Source organism: Canis lupus, chromosome 2 (genome assembly GCF_011100685.1).
Source record: "Canis lupus familiaris isolate Mischka breed German Shepherd chromosome 2, alternate assembly UU_Cfam_GSD_1.0, whole genome shotgun sequence".
Lineage (NCBI taxonomy): Eukaryota > Metazoa > Chordata > Mammalia > Carnivora > Canidae > Canis > Canis lupus.
In genome coordinates this window covers 80,235,394-80,249,704 of record NC_049223.1, presented here as the reverse complement: position 1 = coordinate 80,249,704, position 14,311 = coordinate 80,235,394, and the positions used below count along the sequence as shown (strand labels likewise).

The 14,311-nt window shown below is 61.0% G+C and overlaps 1 protein-coding gene across 11 annotated transcripts in view; it reads left to right on the top strand.

Annotated features, from left to right (window-relative positions):
- Window positions 1–14,311, top strand: part of ARHGEF10L (Rho guanine nucleotide exchange factor 10 like) — a 159,469-nt gene that overhangs the window by 60,977 nt on the left and 84,181 nt on the right. For all 11 annotated transcript variants that reach the window (XM_038531822.1, XM_038531816.1, XM_038531824.1 and 8 more), the window contains exons 5-6: window positions 10,776–10,858; window positions 13,420–13,506. In XM_038531822.1, coding sequence (XP_038387750.1) covers window positions 10,776–10,858; window positions 13,420–13,506 — 170 coding nt within the window. The remainder of the gene's footprint in view (window positions 1–10,775; window positions 10,859–13,419; window positions 13,507–14,311) is intronic.

Genomic DNA, 14,311 nt, shown 5'->3' with positions numbered 1-14,311 from the left:
AGTAACTGCCCAGATGCTGGGAGAGCTGCAGCCCCCATCAGGGCCCTGGCCCACTGCTAGGGAGGGAAGCAGGGCCCGCCCCCATCAGGGCCCTGGCCCACTGCTAGGGAGGGAAGCAGGGCCCGTCCTCATCCCCACCTCCCCGCTGGTGAGCCGCCAGGTGGGAGCGTGTGGTGGTTAAGCAAGGGCTGGAGTGGGGTCCCGGGACACCTGGGAGCTTGGGCTCGTAGCCACATGGAGCTGGCTTCAAGTCTTTCTTGGCACTGGCTGTGCGTCTCTGTGCAAGTGGCTTCTTGTCTGGAGCCTTACTTCTGATCAGTAAGATGGGGAGGACTCTGGGGAGGACTCTGAGGCATCATAAGTTAACAGGTATCCTGTGCTCAGGCTGCTGGCATGTGCCCGCTGCTCCAAAGGTATTTGCTGTTGTTATTCTGGGTCCTGGTTTAGATGTGGTTTTGTTATTTTATTTTATTTATTTTATTTTATTTTATTTTATTTTATTTTATTTTATTTTATTATTTTTAAAAAGATTTTATTTATTTATTTGAGAGAGAAAGAGAGAGAATGAGCAAGAGAGAGGGAGTACAAATGGGAGGAGGAGCAGAGGGAGAGGGAGAAGCAGACCCTCCCCTCAGCAGGGAGCCCAATGTGGGGCTCGATCCCAAGACCCTGGGATCATGACTTGAGCCCAAGGCAGATGCTTAACGAACTGTGTCCTCGGGGAGCCCTGAGGATGTGGTTTTGGAGGGAGGTGGTTGGGCTCTGTTCCCCAAGAATCAGACAGACCTGGGTTTGACCCTCCTCCCTCGGGCCAGCCACCTCCCCCCCCCCCCCACCTGCCCCACCTCTCTGGGTCTGCCCAGGGGAGAGAATCCTGCTTGCCAGGTGGGTGATGGTGGGGCTGACTGAAGCTGATTGGCCGTCCAGGTACCTTGGCAGGGGCATTGAGGCCCGTGGACTTCCTGGTCCCTCTACCTGCTTGGCCAGGGGAGGCAGCCGGGCTGCTGTGCGTTGCTGGGTCGTCTGTGCCGAGGCCCCTGGGGTGGTTTGAGGGTCAGGCCACTCTGGTCAACAATCCAAGGCGTGAGAATGGCTGGGGGGTCTCGTCCATCCTCGCTGCTGGGCAAGAGCTACCTCCTCAGTGCTCAGCTTTGGTGCTTTCTCTTCCTGCAACGAGACGCATCTGCTACCAGACAGCAACTACAACAGCAAAAATAATAGTAACGAGAATGGTCGTGTTTACTGGGTGCCACGCACGGGGCTAAAGGCCCAGTCCCATTGACGCCTCCCAGCCTCCCACCTCCTGGGAGTGGCTGTCCTTACCCATGACACAGGTGGGGAAGCGGAGGCTCAGGGAAGCCGCGTGGCCAGGGTTACATACAGATAGTGCATGTTCATTCAGAATAGGGCCGGAGCCTGGGCCTCTTCCCCCGGGGGCTGGGTGTTTGACCCCTGCACTGCCCTCCAGGGATGTGCTGGGGACTCCAGGTCCAGAACCTCAGACTGGTGGTGGCGCGGGGTGGGTGGCTGATGGAGGTGGTGGCGGCTGCATATGGACGATCGACTGTGTGTTTATTGGGGTGCGAATTGTGCCTCCTGAGAGATCTAACTTTGCCTCTGGTTCTTAGGAGAGTAGTTTGCAAGCGGTCGGTTCCATAGACTGCCCCCTGGGGAGCCACGCAGAGTGGCCTGGGCTCCTGCCTGTGTGTGATTGTGGGCAAGGCCCCGTCCGGGAACAAGTGGGAGCAGAGTCAGGGCAGCCCCTTCCGACTGGGGGAAGGGTGTGGAGACATGTCTCCCCCTCCCCCCAGGTACCCACCCCCAGGCCAGCCCCCTAGGGCGTGGGTGTTTAAAGTGGGGACTGCCAGGCCTCAGGGGAGCCCTTAAGGCCTCGTATTGCATGAATGATGAGCACTGGACCACAGGACACGTTCAGTGTCTCCGTGAAGAAGAGTGTGGAAATGGGGTCTCCGAGCCTGGGCTCTAGGGGCCGGGAGGGAGGCCAGTGGGACGGGGCTCTGGGTGGCGGGGTGGCTGGTCCTGCTGATCCTGGCAGTAACGACGAGCTAAGTGAGCCCCACACGTGATCTCTCCTGGATCCATAGCCCCAGGAGGTGGGGTGATTGGACTCGCCCACTTTTTTTTTTTTTTTAGGATTATTTATTTATTCATGAGAGACACAGAGAGAGAGAGGCAGAGACATAGGGAGAGGGAGAGGCAGGGTCCCCGCAGGGAGCCCAGTGCGGGACTCGAGCCAGGCATTCCGGGATCATGCCCTGAGCTGGAGGCAGACGCTGAGCCCCCCAGGCGCCCCTGGGCTTGCCCACTTTTTAGGAGAGGAACCGAGGCTGGAGTTGAGGTGGCTTACCCGAGGACTTGGGGAGCTGCAGTGTGGCCGTCTGTTGGAGCCTGCGGGGTTGGCCCTTCCTGGGAGACTTTGAAGCCCATGGGCTCAAGTACCCCGACCTCTCCCGGGGGGCGTCTGGCTGAAGAAGCAGCTCAGAGCACAGTGATTGCAGGAACGAGGGCGTGTGGGTCGCTGGCTTCCTGTGTTTTCCCTGGCCTCTGCCGCACCTCTTCCCTCCGAGGGCACTGGCCCCCTCTGGAGTTGTTTGCTTTTTCTGCCCAGCTTTGCTGCCTTCCCACAGGGCCCCCTGCAGCCTTAGTATTTCCTGCTGGGTCAGGCTTTTGGCTCCTGTCTGGGCCACAGGGATTCTTAGTGGCTCCCTGGAGGTACCTATCCAGCCCCAGATGGACTGAGTCTCTCACCTGGGCCTGGCCTCTGGGGAAGCAGTTGGGCAGCTTGATTCCTGGAAGTGCCAAGGAGCCCCGTCCTCTCTGGGCACATCAGGTGCTGGGAGGGTCAGGCCAGGCACTGGAAACAGCGTTCGAGCAGAATGGAAATGGTGCTCGAGGCCTGTGGCTTCTGAGGTCCATGGGCGTGGGGAACGTGGGGGGTCTTGGGAGGGTCAGCAGGACAGAACTGGAATGCCCCCAGCCCCAGAGGAACTTCTCTGTGGCAAAGTCCGTCACTGGGTTATCACTCAGGGCTTTCCAGATTGCTGAGCCCCAGCGTGGGGTAGTTTGCAATCCCACCCAGGCTTGCCCTTACTCTCACTGTTTCTCCAAATCCGGAGCATTGCCAGCCTCCTGTGTCCTATCCTGAGGGGTCCATGTGGGACCTGAGGCCTGGCGGAGATCAGCTCCCCCCACTGGATTCCCTCGTGAGAGGGTTATGGGGACCAGACCCCTATACCATTAGAGTCCTCTCTGACCCCTTGCTAGTCCTGAAATGGGAAAAGCTGTGTTTGTTTTTGTTTTTCTTTCCTCTCCACCTGTGGTTACGAGGGGGTTTCAGCATCTGAGCTGTGGCCTTTGGGTCGCAGTATAAAAGTACCAGCACAAAAGCATCCAGGATAAAAGCCATACAGTCTCTCCTGGAAGAGGTACCTGTGTGCCCATTCGTTGCACCGAGTGCCCCGGTCAGCAACCTCGTGACGTCCGGCCCTGGGCCTCTGCAGCCATAGGATGCTGCTTTATCCGACTCTCATCCCTGATGGGGGGCACAAAGTAGGCCCAGTACTAATAGTTTACATGTGCACACGCGTTATAGTTCCTGTATATCTCACTATCTCACTGTGGTTCTCACAGCTGTGGTGGGGAGGATAGTGCCGCCCCCCCCCCCCCCCCCAAGAGCGCCAAGTCCTGATCCCCAGCACCTGTGAACACGTTACCCTTCAATGGCAAAGGGACCTGGCAAATATAAGTTAAGGATCTGAGATGGGGAGAGTCTCCTGGATTCTCCGGGTGGGCCCAGTGCGATCACAAGGGTCCTTAGGAGAGAGGCAGGAGGGCCCAGGTCAGAGAGAGGTTACAAGGTGCCACGCTGTGGGCTTTGAAGATGGAGGAGGGACTGACCGTAGGCCAGCGGATCCTGACTGCTTCCAGAGGCTAGAAAAAGCGAGGGGTACGATCCTCCCCAGCGCCCCTAAGGGAGGAGAGCCCTGCTAACACTTTGCTTATACCCCAGCGAATCCCATTTTAGACGCTTGACCCGTGCAACTGTAAGACAATACATCTGGGTTGTTTCAAGTTACTAAGTTGGTGGTAAATTGGCACAGCAGCAGCAAGAGGAGGCTAACACACCTGGAAAGAGGCAATGTTAGGGGTCCCACTGTGCAGACCCGGGGGGGTGCAGTCCCCGGCCCAGGGGTGGTGGCGCCTGAGCTCAAAGCCAGAGGGCGGGGCTCGGTTGGCGCTTCCCCCACCCTCCCAGGACGGTGCCAGGGTGACCTTGGCCAGTACCCCGCTGGCTGGCTGGCTGCCTGGGCGCCCTCTGCCCTTCCCCTCCACCCCCATCCTTCCATCCCACACACCATCACGGAGTGCGACTGATGTGCAGTGACCCAGGCGCCGGTCCCTGCCCTTGGGGAAGGGGCGCTGATATTCTGTGCCAGGCTGTATCATTTTCCTGTGCCAGATGCTGTTGCACGGGTCTACCTGCCTTATCTCGTCAATCCTGACGCCCTCGGAGGCGGCCGCGGTGACAGTGCCCACTTTATGGATGTGGAAGCAGGGCAGAGGGGACACGGCATCACCCTCACGTCGTCGCAGAGCTGAGATGACGCAGAGCCCGGGCTGATCCCCATTGGCTTCCAGAACTGGTGTTTAGCCCGCCGAGGTCTGCCGCACGGATCCGGTTTGGGTCCTTCCCGCCCTACACGTGGGCTCCACGACCTGGGACCCCCTTCTTCCCTGTAAAGCGGGACGACGGACCAGCTGCTGGAGCCGTGGGGGGAGGAAAGGAGACCCAGGGATCAATGCTCAGCTGGAGAGCAGCTGCCTGCCACTGTCCCCAAGGGTGCTGGTCTGTCTGGGGCCGACCCAAGGGCATGCGGGACCCACGCTGGCCAGCGCACAGCTTAACGTTTCCAGAAATACGTGTCCTTCCCCCTTTTTCTTTCTTATCGTGGGCACACGTGTGTACTGTAGAGAAACAAGCATATAGAAGGATGACAGGGCAGCCCGGGCGGCTCAGCGGTTTAGTGCCACCTTCAGCCCAGGGTGTGATCCTGGAGACCCAGGATCGAGTCCCACGTCGGGCTCCCTGCATGGGGCCTGCTTCTCTCTCTGCCTGTGTCTCTGCCTCTCTCTCTCTCTCTGTCTCTGTCTCTCATGAATAAATAAGTGAAATCTTTTTTTTTTTTTTAAAGAAGGGTGATAGACTAACGTGACCTTTAACCCCCCCACCGTGCGTCCCTGTCTGGCCTCTTGACTGCATAGATCTGCAAGTGCATATATATATATATATATATATATATATATATATATAGGTTTTATTGCACCTGCTGCTTCATGGCTCATTTTCTGCCCTAATTGCAGATCGTGAGCATTTTCCTGTGAGAACCTGTATTCTTGTTCATCGCCCCCCGGACTCTTGATAAGTTACTGCTGGGGGTGCAGTGCCTGCCCCCAGCTGCCCTGACCGCCGCACCCAGGGCCCTGCAGGTGTCAGGGAGGCGCACGCACCCCGGAGCAGAAGGCCAGAGGCGGGGTCCCCGTGGGCGTCCTCGGCTGTGTGTCGGGAGGGTGTCCCCGGGGGGCCTTGTCGCTCGCTCCGCAGGGAGGGCTGTGCTGTGGATACCCAGCTTCCCCTGGCGCCTCCTCACTACCCATTCAGGAAGTAGGTTTGTGACCATGCAGGAGGTGGCATGGGACAGACGGACTGGGTCCCGGCCCCCTTCTGGAGGAGAGTGACGGCCAGGCTGTGGCTGCGAGGAGGCGCATGCGTGCAGGTTGGGGGCGCTGGCCTGTGACCCACCGTCCGGGGCCCTGTAACTGGACCAGGGATGGAGGGGAGGGCTGGGGACGGGAGGCAGCACACCAGGAGCATTTATCAAGTGCCAGGCCTTCTGCTAAGTGTTTCGGCTGCTTTCTTTATTCTGTCCTTCCCAGCACCCCGAGAGGGAGGCATTGTTGCCCTGTTTCCCAGAGAAGTTATCTGGTTAATCCTCGCTGCGGGGAGCAGAGGCTGTTACTGCCCCCTCCGCGGTAGCTGTCCTGGCGCGCCAAGCCAGGCGGCAGAGCTGTGGTTTGGTACCCGGCCTGTCGCCTCCGGAGCAAAGGCTCCTTCACCCCTGAAGCCCGCGAGCCTGGCTCTCAACGCTGGCTGCACGCAGGAAGCAGCGGGGAGTTTAGGAACGCGGGTGCCCGGCCTCCTCCAGCCCAGCGGCTGGGTGTCCCGAGCAGGGGCGCCGGCCGGTACCTGCTGCGGGCTTCCCGGGAAGGCAGGGCAGCTGCTCCGAGTCATCTGACCAGACGATCTTTCACGCGTTACATAAACTGGAAAGTGGCCAGGGCTGAAAAGAACTCTGGCAGTGGGGTTAATCTGGGTTTAATATTTTTGTCTTTCAAAAAAAAAATATTTTTGTCTTTCTTTTGTGGCTCTTGGACTTAGGGGCAGTGGCCATGGTGGTGGTAGATTTCTGGGGGTGGGGGTGGGGGGGTGACGCTGTGACCAGGACCGTCCTGGGCAAGCCCTGCTGTCAGGGCCTCATAAGGCGGTCGTTATTCGGGTCCTTTCTCTTCCCCAAAGGTGGGATTCTTTCCTCCTTTGCATTTCCCATACGTTGTCCTGGAAAAGGCCCTGGAATGTCCCGCGTGTGCACGTGGGTGCACGTGTGTGCGTGCGCAGGGGTGTGAGCCCACCCCAGCCTGCCAGGAAATCCTCAGGCAGTTATGGTTCGGGTGGTCTCCCCCACCGTGGAGCCCCTGGGAAAGAGATCCTGTGGGATCTGCTGTCCCTAGAGATCCACAGAACCTCGGGGCTGGACCAGCAGCTGCAGGGGTGGGGGCACTGCCGTTCTCTGCAGTGGGGCTTTCATCTAACACAGGCCGGGTGGGCATCGGTCATCACTGGGCGGGGCCCCTGGGCGCCGGGGCTGACGGAGCAGGGCAGCCAGGACAGGGCGGGACCCTGCTGTCCCGGGGCACCCACTGCCTCACCATCCCTGACTTTTCTCTGGAGATCGAGGAGGTGGGCATAGCAGGCGCTTGGAGCTGCGTGGTGGCCTTCTTGACCGCGGTCTGGCAGACGGTGGACACTGGCTTTGGGGGACCAGGAGGTGTAGTTTCTTTTATCTCCCACCCGCTAGTTTTCAGCGAACTCCCTGTTCTCTGCTCCTCTCCAAGGACTTGGCTCCTTTCCCCTGCATTCCGGTGGCAGTGGGTTCACCTTGTGAGACTCATGTCGTCTTGGTGGCGGGCCTTTTTCTCAGGTGTGAGCTGAGAGGCATTGAAAGTTCAGGAAGCTCAGATAAGCCTGAGATAAAGGGCCTCTTACTGCTTTTTATGGCTCTTTGATTATCTGGAAGCTTTGGGGAGGTCCCCGGAGGAGTGTGTGCTCTTGTGGGGGGAGGAGTTCTGGCCAGGCAGCAGCTGGGAGAAGCTGCCTCCCGTGGCTGCAGAATGGGGCCGTGGCCTCGCTGGGCAGCTGGAGGGGACCAGGAGGAGGAGGCACCTGCAGCCCCATTGCCATGTGTCCTCCTCTTCCCTTGCCTGGGAGGTGCCTTTCCCCTCTCCTGTCTGCTGAGGACACCTGGCTACATCTGGCGGGCAGCAGAGCGGGTGTGGAGAGCAGGGCTTGGCGGGCGCATTGCAGCTCTGCCACCTGCTGGACCTCCATTTTCCCATCTATAAAATGGTCCCGATAATACACGTGCTTGTGCTCCAGGGGCCTTGCTCACGCATTCAGCACGGCACAGGGCAGAGAGTAGGTCCCAGCCAAGTGCAGGGCAGGGGTGGGTGGTGGTCCCCAGCGGAGCCTAGGAAGACCTGTCCACGCACAGGCCCGGGCCTTTCCCCGCCCTCGGGGCTCCCAGTCTCTCTGCTTGCCTCAGCCGTGGAGGCAGTGGGGGTCGGCACGAGGGTGACTTCTCCACGCTGTAAGATTCCCCGCTCCCCAGCCCAGGAGGGCAGAGACTAGCTCCTCTCATCGTGTAGGTGGCTTGGATCGACACTGTCCTCTTACGGAGACCATTAGCTACAGGTGGCTGTTTAAAATTAAATTACTTAAATAAAATTAAAACATGAAGTTCACTGTGTTTTGGTGACGCTTAGCCCGGAGGCTCATGTTTCAGCCACTCCTGGCTTTTGGTGTGCCATAAATTATTTCCAGATCCCTTCTAAAGCTGCCTGACCTCACCCAAAAATACCCACTGCCCTTGACGTCACCTTCAGAGTTCACCCAGGGCCTTCTCGTGTGTTCTCTGGTGGAACTGCCCTGCAGCCTCGGAGCTGGCGCTGGCTGTGAGGATTTCTCCTGGACAGAGACCCGAGCTTGCGTGTGGCCGGTGCTATTTCTCTCCTCGCCTTTAAAAGAAGGATGTCTGAATAGTCAGGCGAGGTTCAGAGGCCTGATGACACAGCAAGTCTGTGATGTAGTAGAGTAAGTGCCACTCCCCTCCCCCCAAGTGGTCTGGTGTGAGAAGCCGAGCTTTGTAGGCAGCCCGCCCGCCCGCCCGAGAGCCCAGCTCCTTCTAATGCACCGAGCGAGCGACTTCGGGGAAGTATAACCGAGTCTCTGTGGAGTCTGTTTCTCCACCTGTGGAATGAGGGTAACGCAGCCCCTGCCCCGTCTGCATTCCCGTGGAATGAAGTCTGAAAATACAACGCACGACAGGTGGCCCGCAACAGGTGCTTCGTAATGGTCCCCGATCGTCATAGACGACAGGTCACGGCGAAGAGAGCCTGTGCTTGGGACCCTTTCAAGCCCAGCCGCCAAGCTCACGTCCACTTGGCCTGGAATGCTTTGGTTCTGTCCTGGCTAGAGGACGTGGGGGCCCAGGGAAGCCGTTGTTAGGGGTGGGAGCTTAGGCGGCTCCCTCCAGCCCAGCACCCCGTCCCGGTCTTGCCCCGTCCTGTCCCTAGTTGGCTTGGGCACAGCGTAACTGGAACACGCTGTCGTCCTCACCCCGGGGTGACACTGCTGGCTTCCAGCAGGAAGACGGGAGCAGGGGATTTGCTCCTCCAGTAGGGCGGGTCGCCTAGACCTGCGCTGTCCTGTACAGTGGCCACTACTAGCCACAGGTGGCTCTTGAAAATTCAATGACTTAAGGTGACACAAAACTCAAAGTTAAATTCTTTAGTCGTATCAGCTCCGGTAACTAACTTCCACAGGTCACATTCCCAGTGCGTAGGAGCCACAGGTGGCTCACAGGCTGGCTGATAGGACGTTCCTGTCGTCGTCATCGCCGCATCTGTGCTCTGCCACCCGAGCAGCAGTGCAGGAGGCCACTCAGGGGCCAGGCAGGCTGGCTCCGCGGTCTGGCTCTGCCACTCGAGCAGTGTGATCTGGGGCAGGATCCTCTGCCCAGGGCCCTCGAGGATGCAGGATCCACATCTCGGCCGCTCACGGGAGGTGCTCCCGCCCCGTCCTCCCTCCAGGCCCCCCGCACGTCCTGGCATGTGCCTCCCCTCCTCCTCCGGGACTCCGGGGTGCTCCAGCCGGCTCCTGGCAGCTGTGGTGGCTGACTGTCTTGGGCTGTTCAAGTTGTCTCCCCTCCGATTGGCAGGTGTGGCCTTTGGTTTCTTGAGGCTGGGCTTAAAAAAATAAGCAACACCACGCTCATTCTGGAATAGTCTTAGATTTACAGAAAGGTCGTAAGGAGTTGCGTACACCCACCAGCCGGGTTTCCCCAAGGCTCACATCTTGCACGACCACGGGACATTGCTCAAAACTGAGAGAGCAGGCTGGGCGCCGAAACTCCAGGCTTTATCCACATTCCACCACGTTTTCTTCTTACCCCATTTTCTGTTTTGGGATCGTTAAGTCTCCCCTCGCTTTTCTTTTTTTTTTTTTTTTTTTTAATTTTTATTTATTTATGATAGTCACAGAGAGAGAGAGAGAGAGAGGCAGAGACACAGGCAGAGGGAGAAGCAGGCTCCATGCACCGGGAGCCCGACGTGGGATTCGATCCCGAGTCTCCAGGATCGCGCCCTGGGCCAAAGGCAGGCGCCAAACCGCTGCGCCACCCAGGGATCCCTCCCCTCGCTTTTCATGGTGTTGGGAGTGTTGGGGAGTAATGCGCCGGGTTTGCAGAGTGTCTGGGTCTGTCTGGTGCTCTCCCCATGATCAGACTGGGGATGTGGGTGTGGGGTTATAGCGCTGCCGAGGAGAGACGCCCTCTCATCACGTCCTGTCGGGCGCACGATGTCTGCACGACGCCGCTGGAGATGCTCAGTTGACCGCTTGGCCGGGCTGGTGTGTGTCGCCTCACTAGTTGCCCCAGTGTCTCTGCCGCTGGGCCTGTAGGTCCAGCCCATCCTCACATGTGGCGGGGACAAAGCTCTGCCTCCCTGTCTGGTCTAGTGAAGCTTTGCATGACCTTGTTTCTCACAAGAGGCAGGGGTCCCCCAATCCTCACCCCTATTTTGCATGGGGAGAATGGGAGATGGAGAGCCCACTGAGGCTGCCCGGGCAGAGGGATGGGCACCCTTGCTGGGAAGACCCCTGACCCTCATCACTGGTCTTCCGGTGCCTTCTCAGGATGGGGAAACTGAGAGGGGGAGAGCTGGCCTCCCCAGGTCTCCTGACTCATGGCTTTGGGGGCAAGTGGCTCCTGGCCCTCCGCCCACCCTTGTGCTTCACGTTCCCTATTACCCTGGTGAGGGGCTGCCTGAGGCTTCACGGAGCCAGCTGGCCTGTCCCTCCCCGCTCAGCAGCACCATCCCGGTCCCTGCTGGCTCACTGACACCGTTTCTTGGCCCACACGCAGGGTGCCACCAGTGGTGAGCAACGGGGATGCTGCTTTCTCCGGGGTCCGGCGCTCCAGCTGGAAGCGGAAGAGCTCCCGCCGGAGTAAGTGTCCCCTGACCCCGTCTTAGCCCAGGAGGGTGGCACGGGGATAACCTCAGAGCCCCTTCTTCAGGCCCAGAGGGCCGACGTGGGCTCACACGTGCCACAGGGTCATTCTCACTGGGCTGCTGCTCTGGGCTCGGTGGCAGCTCTGGGGTGGACCGGCCACTGCCCATGTGGGGGAGCTGCCCCCATTTGTTGCCTGATGAGAGCCGTGGTCCAGGAGCTGATCATGTATTTGACCGTTTATCTGTTCCTCAAATACTCAGAAGCTCCTACAGCAGCGCTGATTGGCTGGGGGTGGAGTGCCCTGGTGCCCAAGATGAGGTCCCTCTGGGAGCAGAACCAGCCACAGAGGCAGGCAGTTTCCTCTCAGAGGGCAAGGTGCAGGGTGAGGGGAGGGGGAGGGGGAGGGGGGAGTGAGGAGAACCCATGGGTCCTGAAGGCAGAGCGGAGGGAGCAGGGGTCAGGAAGAGAGCATCCAGGAAGGAGCCACCTGTGCAAGAGCCTGAGGCCCAGCCCGAGTGGAGAAGGGACACCTGGCACCTTGGGGAGCAGCTGGTGGAGGGTAGCCCCCAAGGGGGGATTGGGGTGAGGGACGCTGCCTTGTTCCCAGCTCCCTCCGGGCCTCCCAGCCATGCTTTTCTGAAGGCAACGGGGAACCATGAGAGCCAGAGATGCTGTGGGGTGGGGGTGAAGCGGGGTGGGCTGCAGCCCAGTGAGGAGGCTGTCCAGGAGAGGAGGCTGATGGCCCCAACCAGGGACCCGGAGAGAGGGGAGCATGTGGGGGAGGGACGGGTTGGGGGGAGGATTCACAGGGCTCGCAGTGGGGATTCCAGGGCTCATCGGCCTGTAGGGTGAAGACAGGCTCCCGTCTGGGTGGGGACTGGTTTTCCAAACCCTAGCTCTGGGCAGGGCATGTGGTGGCACATCCCTAAAGAGGGGCAGAGGTTGGCCACACAGTTTTGAGGGGTTGCACATCCTGGTAACCACTAACCGGGGGGCAGAGTGAGCACCCTGCCCTGCTCGTTGCCCACCCAGCAAAATGTTGGCACAGGGATGTGTTCATTTGCTGAATTTTTCACCAGTCAGGACCCTGCTGGCTGAGTTTTGGGGGGCTTCTCCTTAACCCCACCCTCCCACTGGGTGGGAGGTAGCTCCTTTGGGGGTAATCCTGAGGATCTGGGCCGCTGAAGATGCTCCGGGGGAAGGAGCAGAGGGATGTGTTCATTTGCTGAATTTTTCACCAGTCAGGACCCTGCTGGCTGAGTTTTGGGGGGCTTCTCCTTAACCCCACTTTCCAAATCTACCCCCCCCCATTCCCTGTACTCTGTAGGGCTGCTGTGCCCGGTCCACCTCTGGGTGGGAGGTAGCTCCTTTGGGGGTAATCCTGAGGGTCTGGGCCGCTGAAGATGCTCCGGGGGCCAGGGCACAGGTGCTGGGTGGGCTCCATGCCCCCTGCAGGTGCCGGGAGCCTGTGCAGCATCAGCCAGTGGGAGGCGGGTGGGGGTCTGCCATCCTCCCTGGGAGGATGCACTGGAGGGAGCCCTGGAGGGTGTGCTGGAGGGTGCCCTGGGAAGGTGCGCTGGAGGGTGCCCTGGAGGGTGCGCTGGAGGGTGTCCTGGAGGGTGCGCTGGAGGGTGTCCTGGGAGGGTGCCCTGGAGGGTGGTGTGCTGGAGGGTGCCCTGGAGGGTGTCCTGGGAGGGTGTGCTGGAGGGTGCCCTGGAGGGTGCGCTGGAGGGTGTCCTGGGAGGGTGCCCTGGAGGGTGTCCTGGGAGGGCGCGCTGGAGGGTGCACTGGAGGGTGCCCTGGGAGGGTGCCCTGGAGGGTGTCCTGGGAGGGTGCCTTGGAGGGTGTCCTGGGAGGGCGCGCTGGAGGGTGCGCTGGAGGGTGCCCTGGAGGGTGCGCTGGAGGGTGCCCTGGAGGGTGCGCTGGAGGGTGTCCTGGGAGGGTGCCCTGGAGGGTGGTGTGCTGGAGGGTGCCCTGGAGGGTGTCCTGGGAGGGTGTGCTGGAGGGTGCCCTGGAGGGTGCGCTGGAGGGTGCCCTGGAGGGTGTGCTGGAGGGTGTCCTGGGAGGGTGCCCTGGAGGGTGTCCTGGGAGGGTGCCCTGGAGGGTGTCCTGGGAGGGCGCGCTGGAGGGTGCACTGGAGGGTGCCCTGGGAGGGTGCCCTGGAGGGTGTCCTGGGAGGGTGCCTTGGAGGGTGTCCTGGGAGGGTGCGCTGGAGGGTGCGCTGGAGGGTGCCCTGGAGGGTGCGCTGGAGGGTGCCCTGGAGGGTGCGCTGGAGGGTGTCCTGGGAGGGTGCCCTGGAGGGTGTCCTGGGAGGGTGCCTTGGAGGGTGTCCTGGGAGGGCGCGCTGGAGGGTGCGCTGGAGGGTGCCCTGGAGGGTGCGCTGGAGGGTGCGCGGAGGGCTGGGGGCGGGGAGGAGCCGCGGAGCCGCGTTCCGGGAGAGCGGCCCGGGCGGCGGGCGGGATGGCGGCTGGTGCGGCCCTGCGGTCAGCGGTGACCCCGGCAGCCCCTCCCCGGGCGCCCCGGCCGCCTGAGCGCCCCGTCCTCTCCCTCGCTAGCAGTCGACCGGTTCACTTTCCCCGCCCTGGAAGAGGATGTGATTTACGACGACGTGCCCTGCGAGACCCTGGATGCCCATCAGCCCGGTAGGCGGATCCGCGCGCCCGGGGCCTTGGGGGGGGCGGGGGCGGGGCCTGGGAGGGTCTGCTCGTCCGCCCCCCCCCCCCCGCCCCTCCCTGCCCCTGCCCCTTACCCCTGCTCCTCCCCCCTGCCCCTCCCTCCCGCCCCCTGCGCCCTGCCCCTCCCTCCTGCTTTCACCAACCGTTGCTGCGCCCTGGGCGGGTCCAGAGCCGGTGGGGGGGGTGGGGGAATTGTGGCTGCAGAGGAGGGGGTGGGGCAAACCTGCCTGCGCTGGGCTGGGCGCACCCCCAGCCCCCATAGTCACCCAGCCCCAGAGCATCACCCAGCCCCAGGGGGGAGGCACGGCCCCTGACTGTCCCCAGGGACAGCGGCCTTTGCCTGAACACATCAGGCCAGCGACGCTGCAGGTTTTGCTTGCTGGAATCTGCGGGTATCCTGGCCCCATTGTCCAGGAAAGGAGACTAGAGGCAGAGCTGGGATCTGAGCCTGGTTATTCAGACTCCCAAGTGTGCCGCTCTGTCCCCTGCCCCAGGAGGATTCGGGTGGCATCCTGTGACCCATGATGCCTATTTGCTCCCACTGTTCAGCCAACCCCTTGAGGTCTGCAGGGCAGGGCTGATGGCTCCGGTGACAGTTGCATTGAGAAGTTAAGCCACCAGCTGCAGATCACACGGCCTGTTTTTGAGGAGCTTCTAGTCTGATAGGGGCGGCCGTCACCATCCTTGGGCTGTGCACAGTCCAGTGGGAGAGACGTGCAGACAACATCACAAGGCCCCAGGGCCCTCAGAGCCGCACGCCTGACTCCTGTTC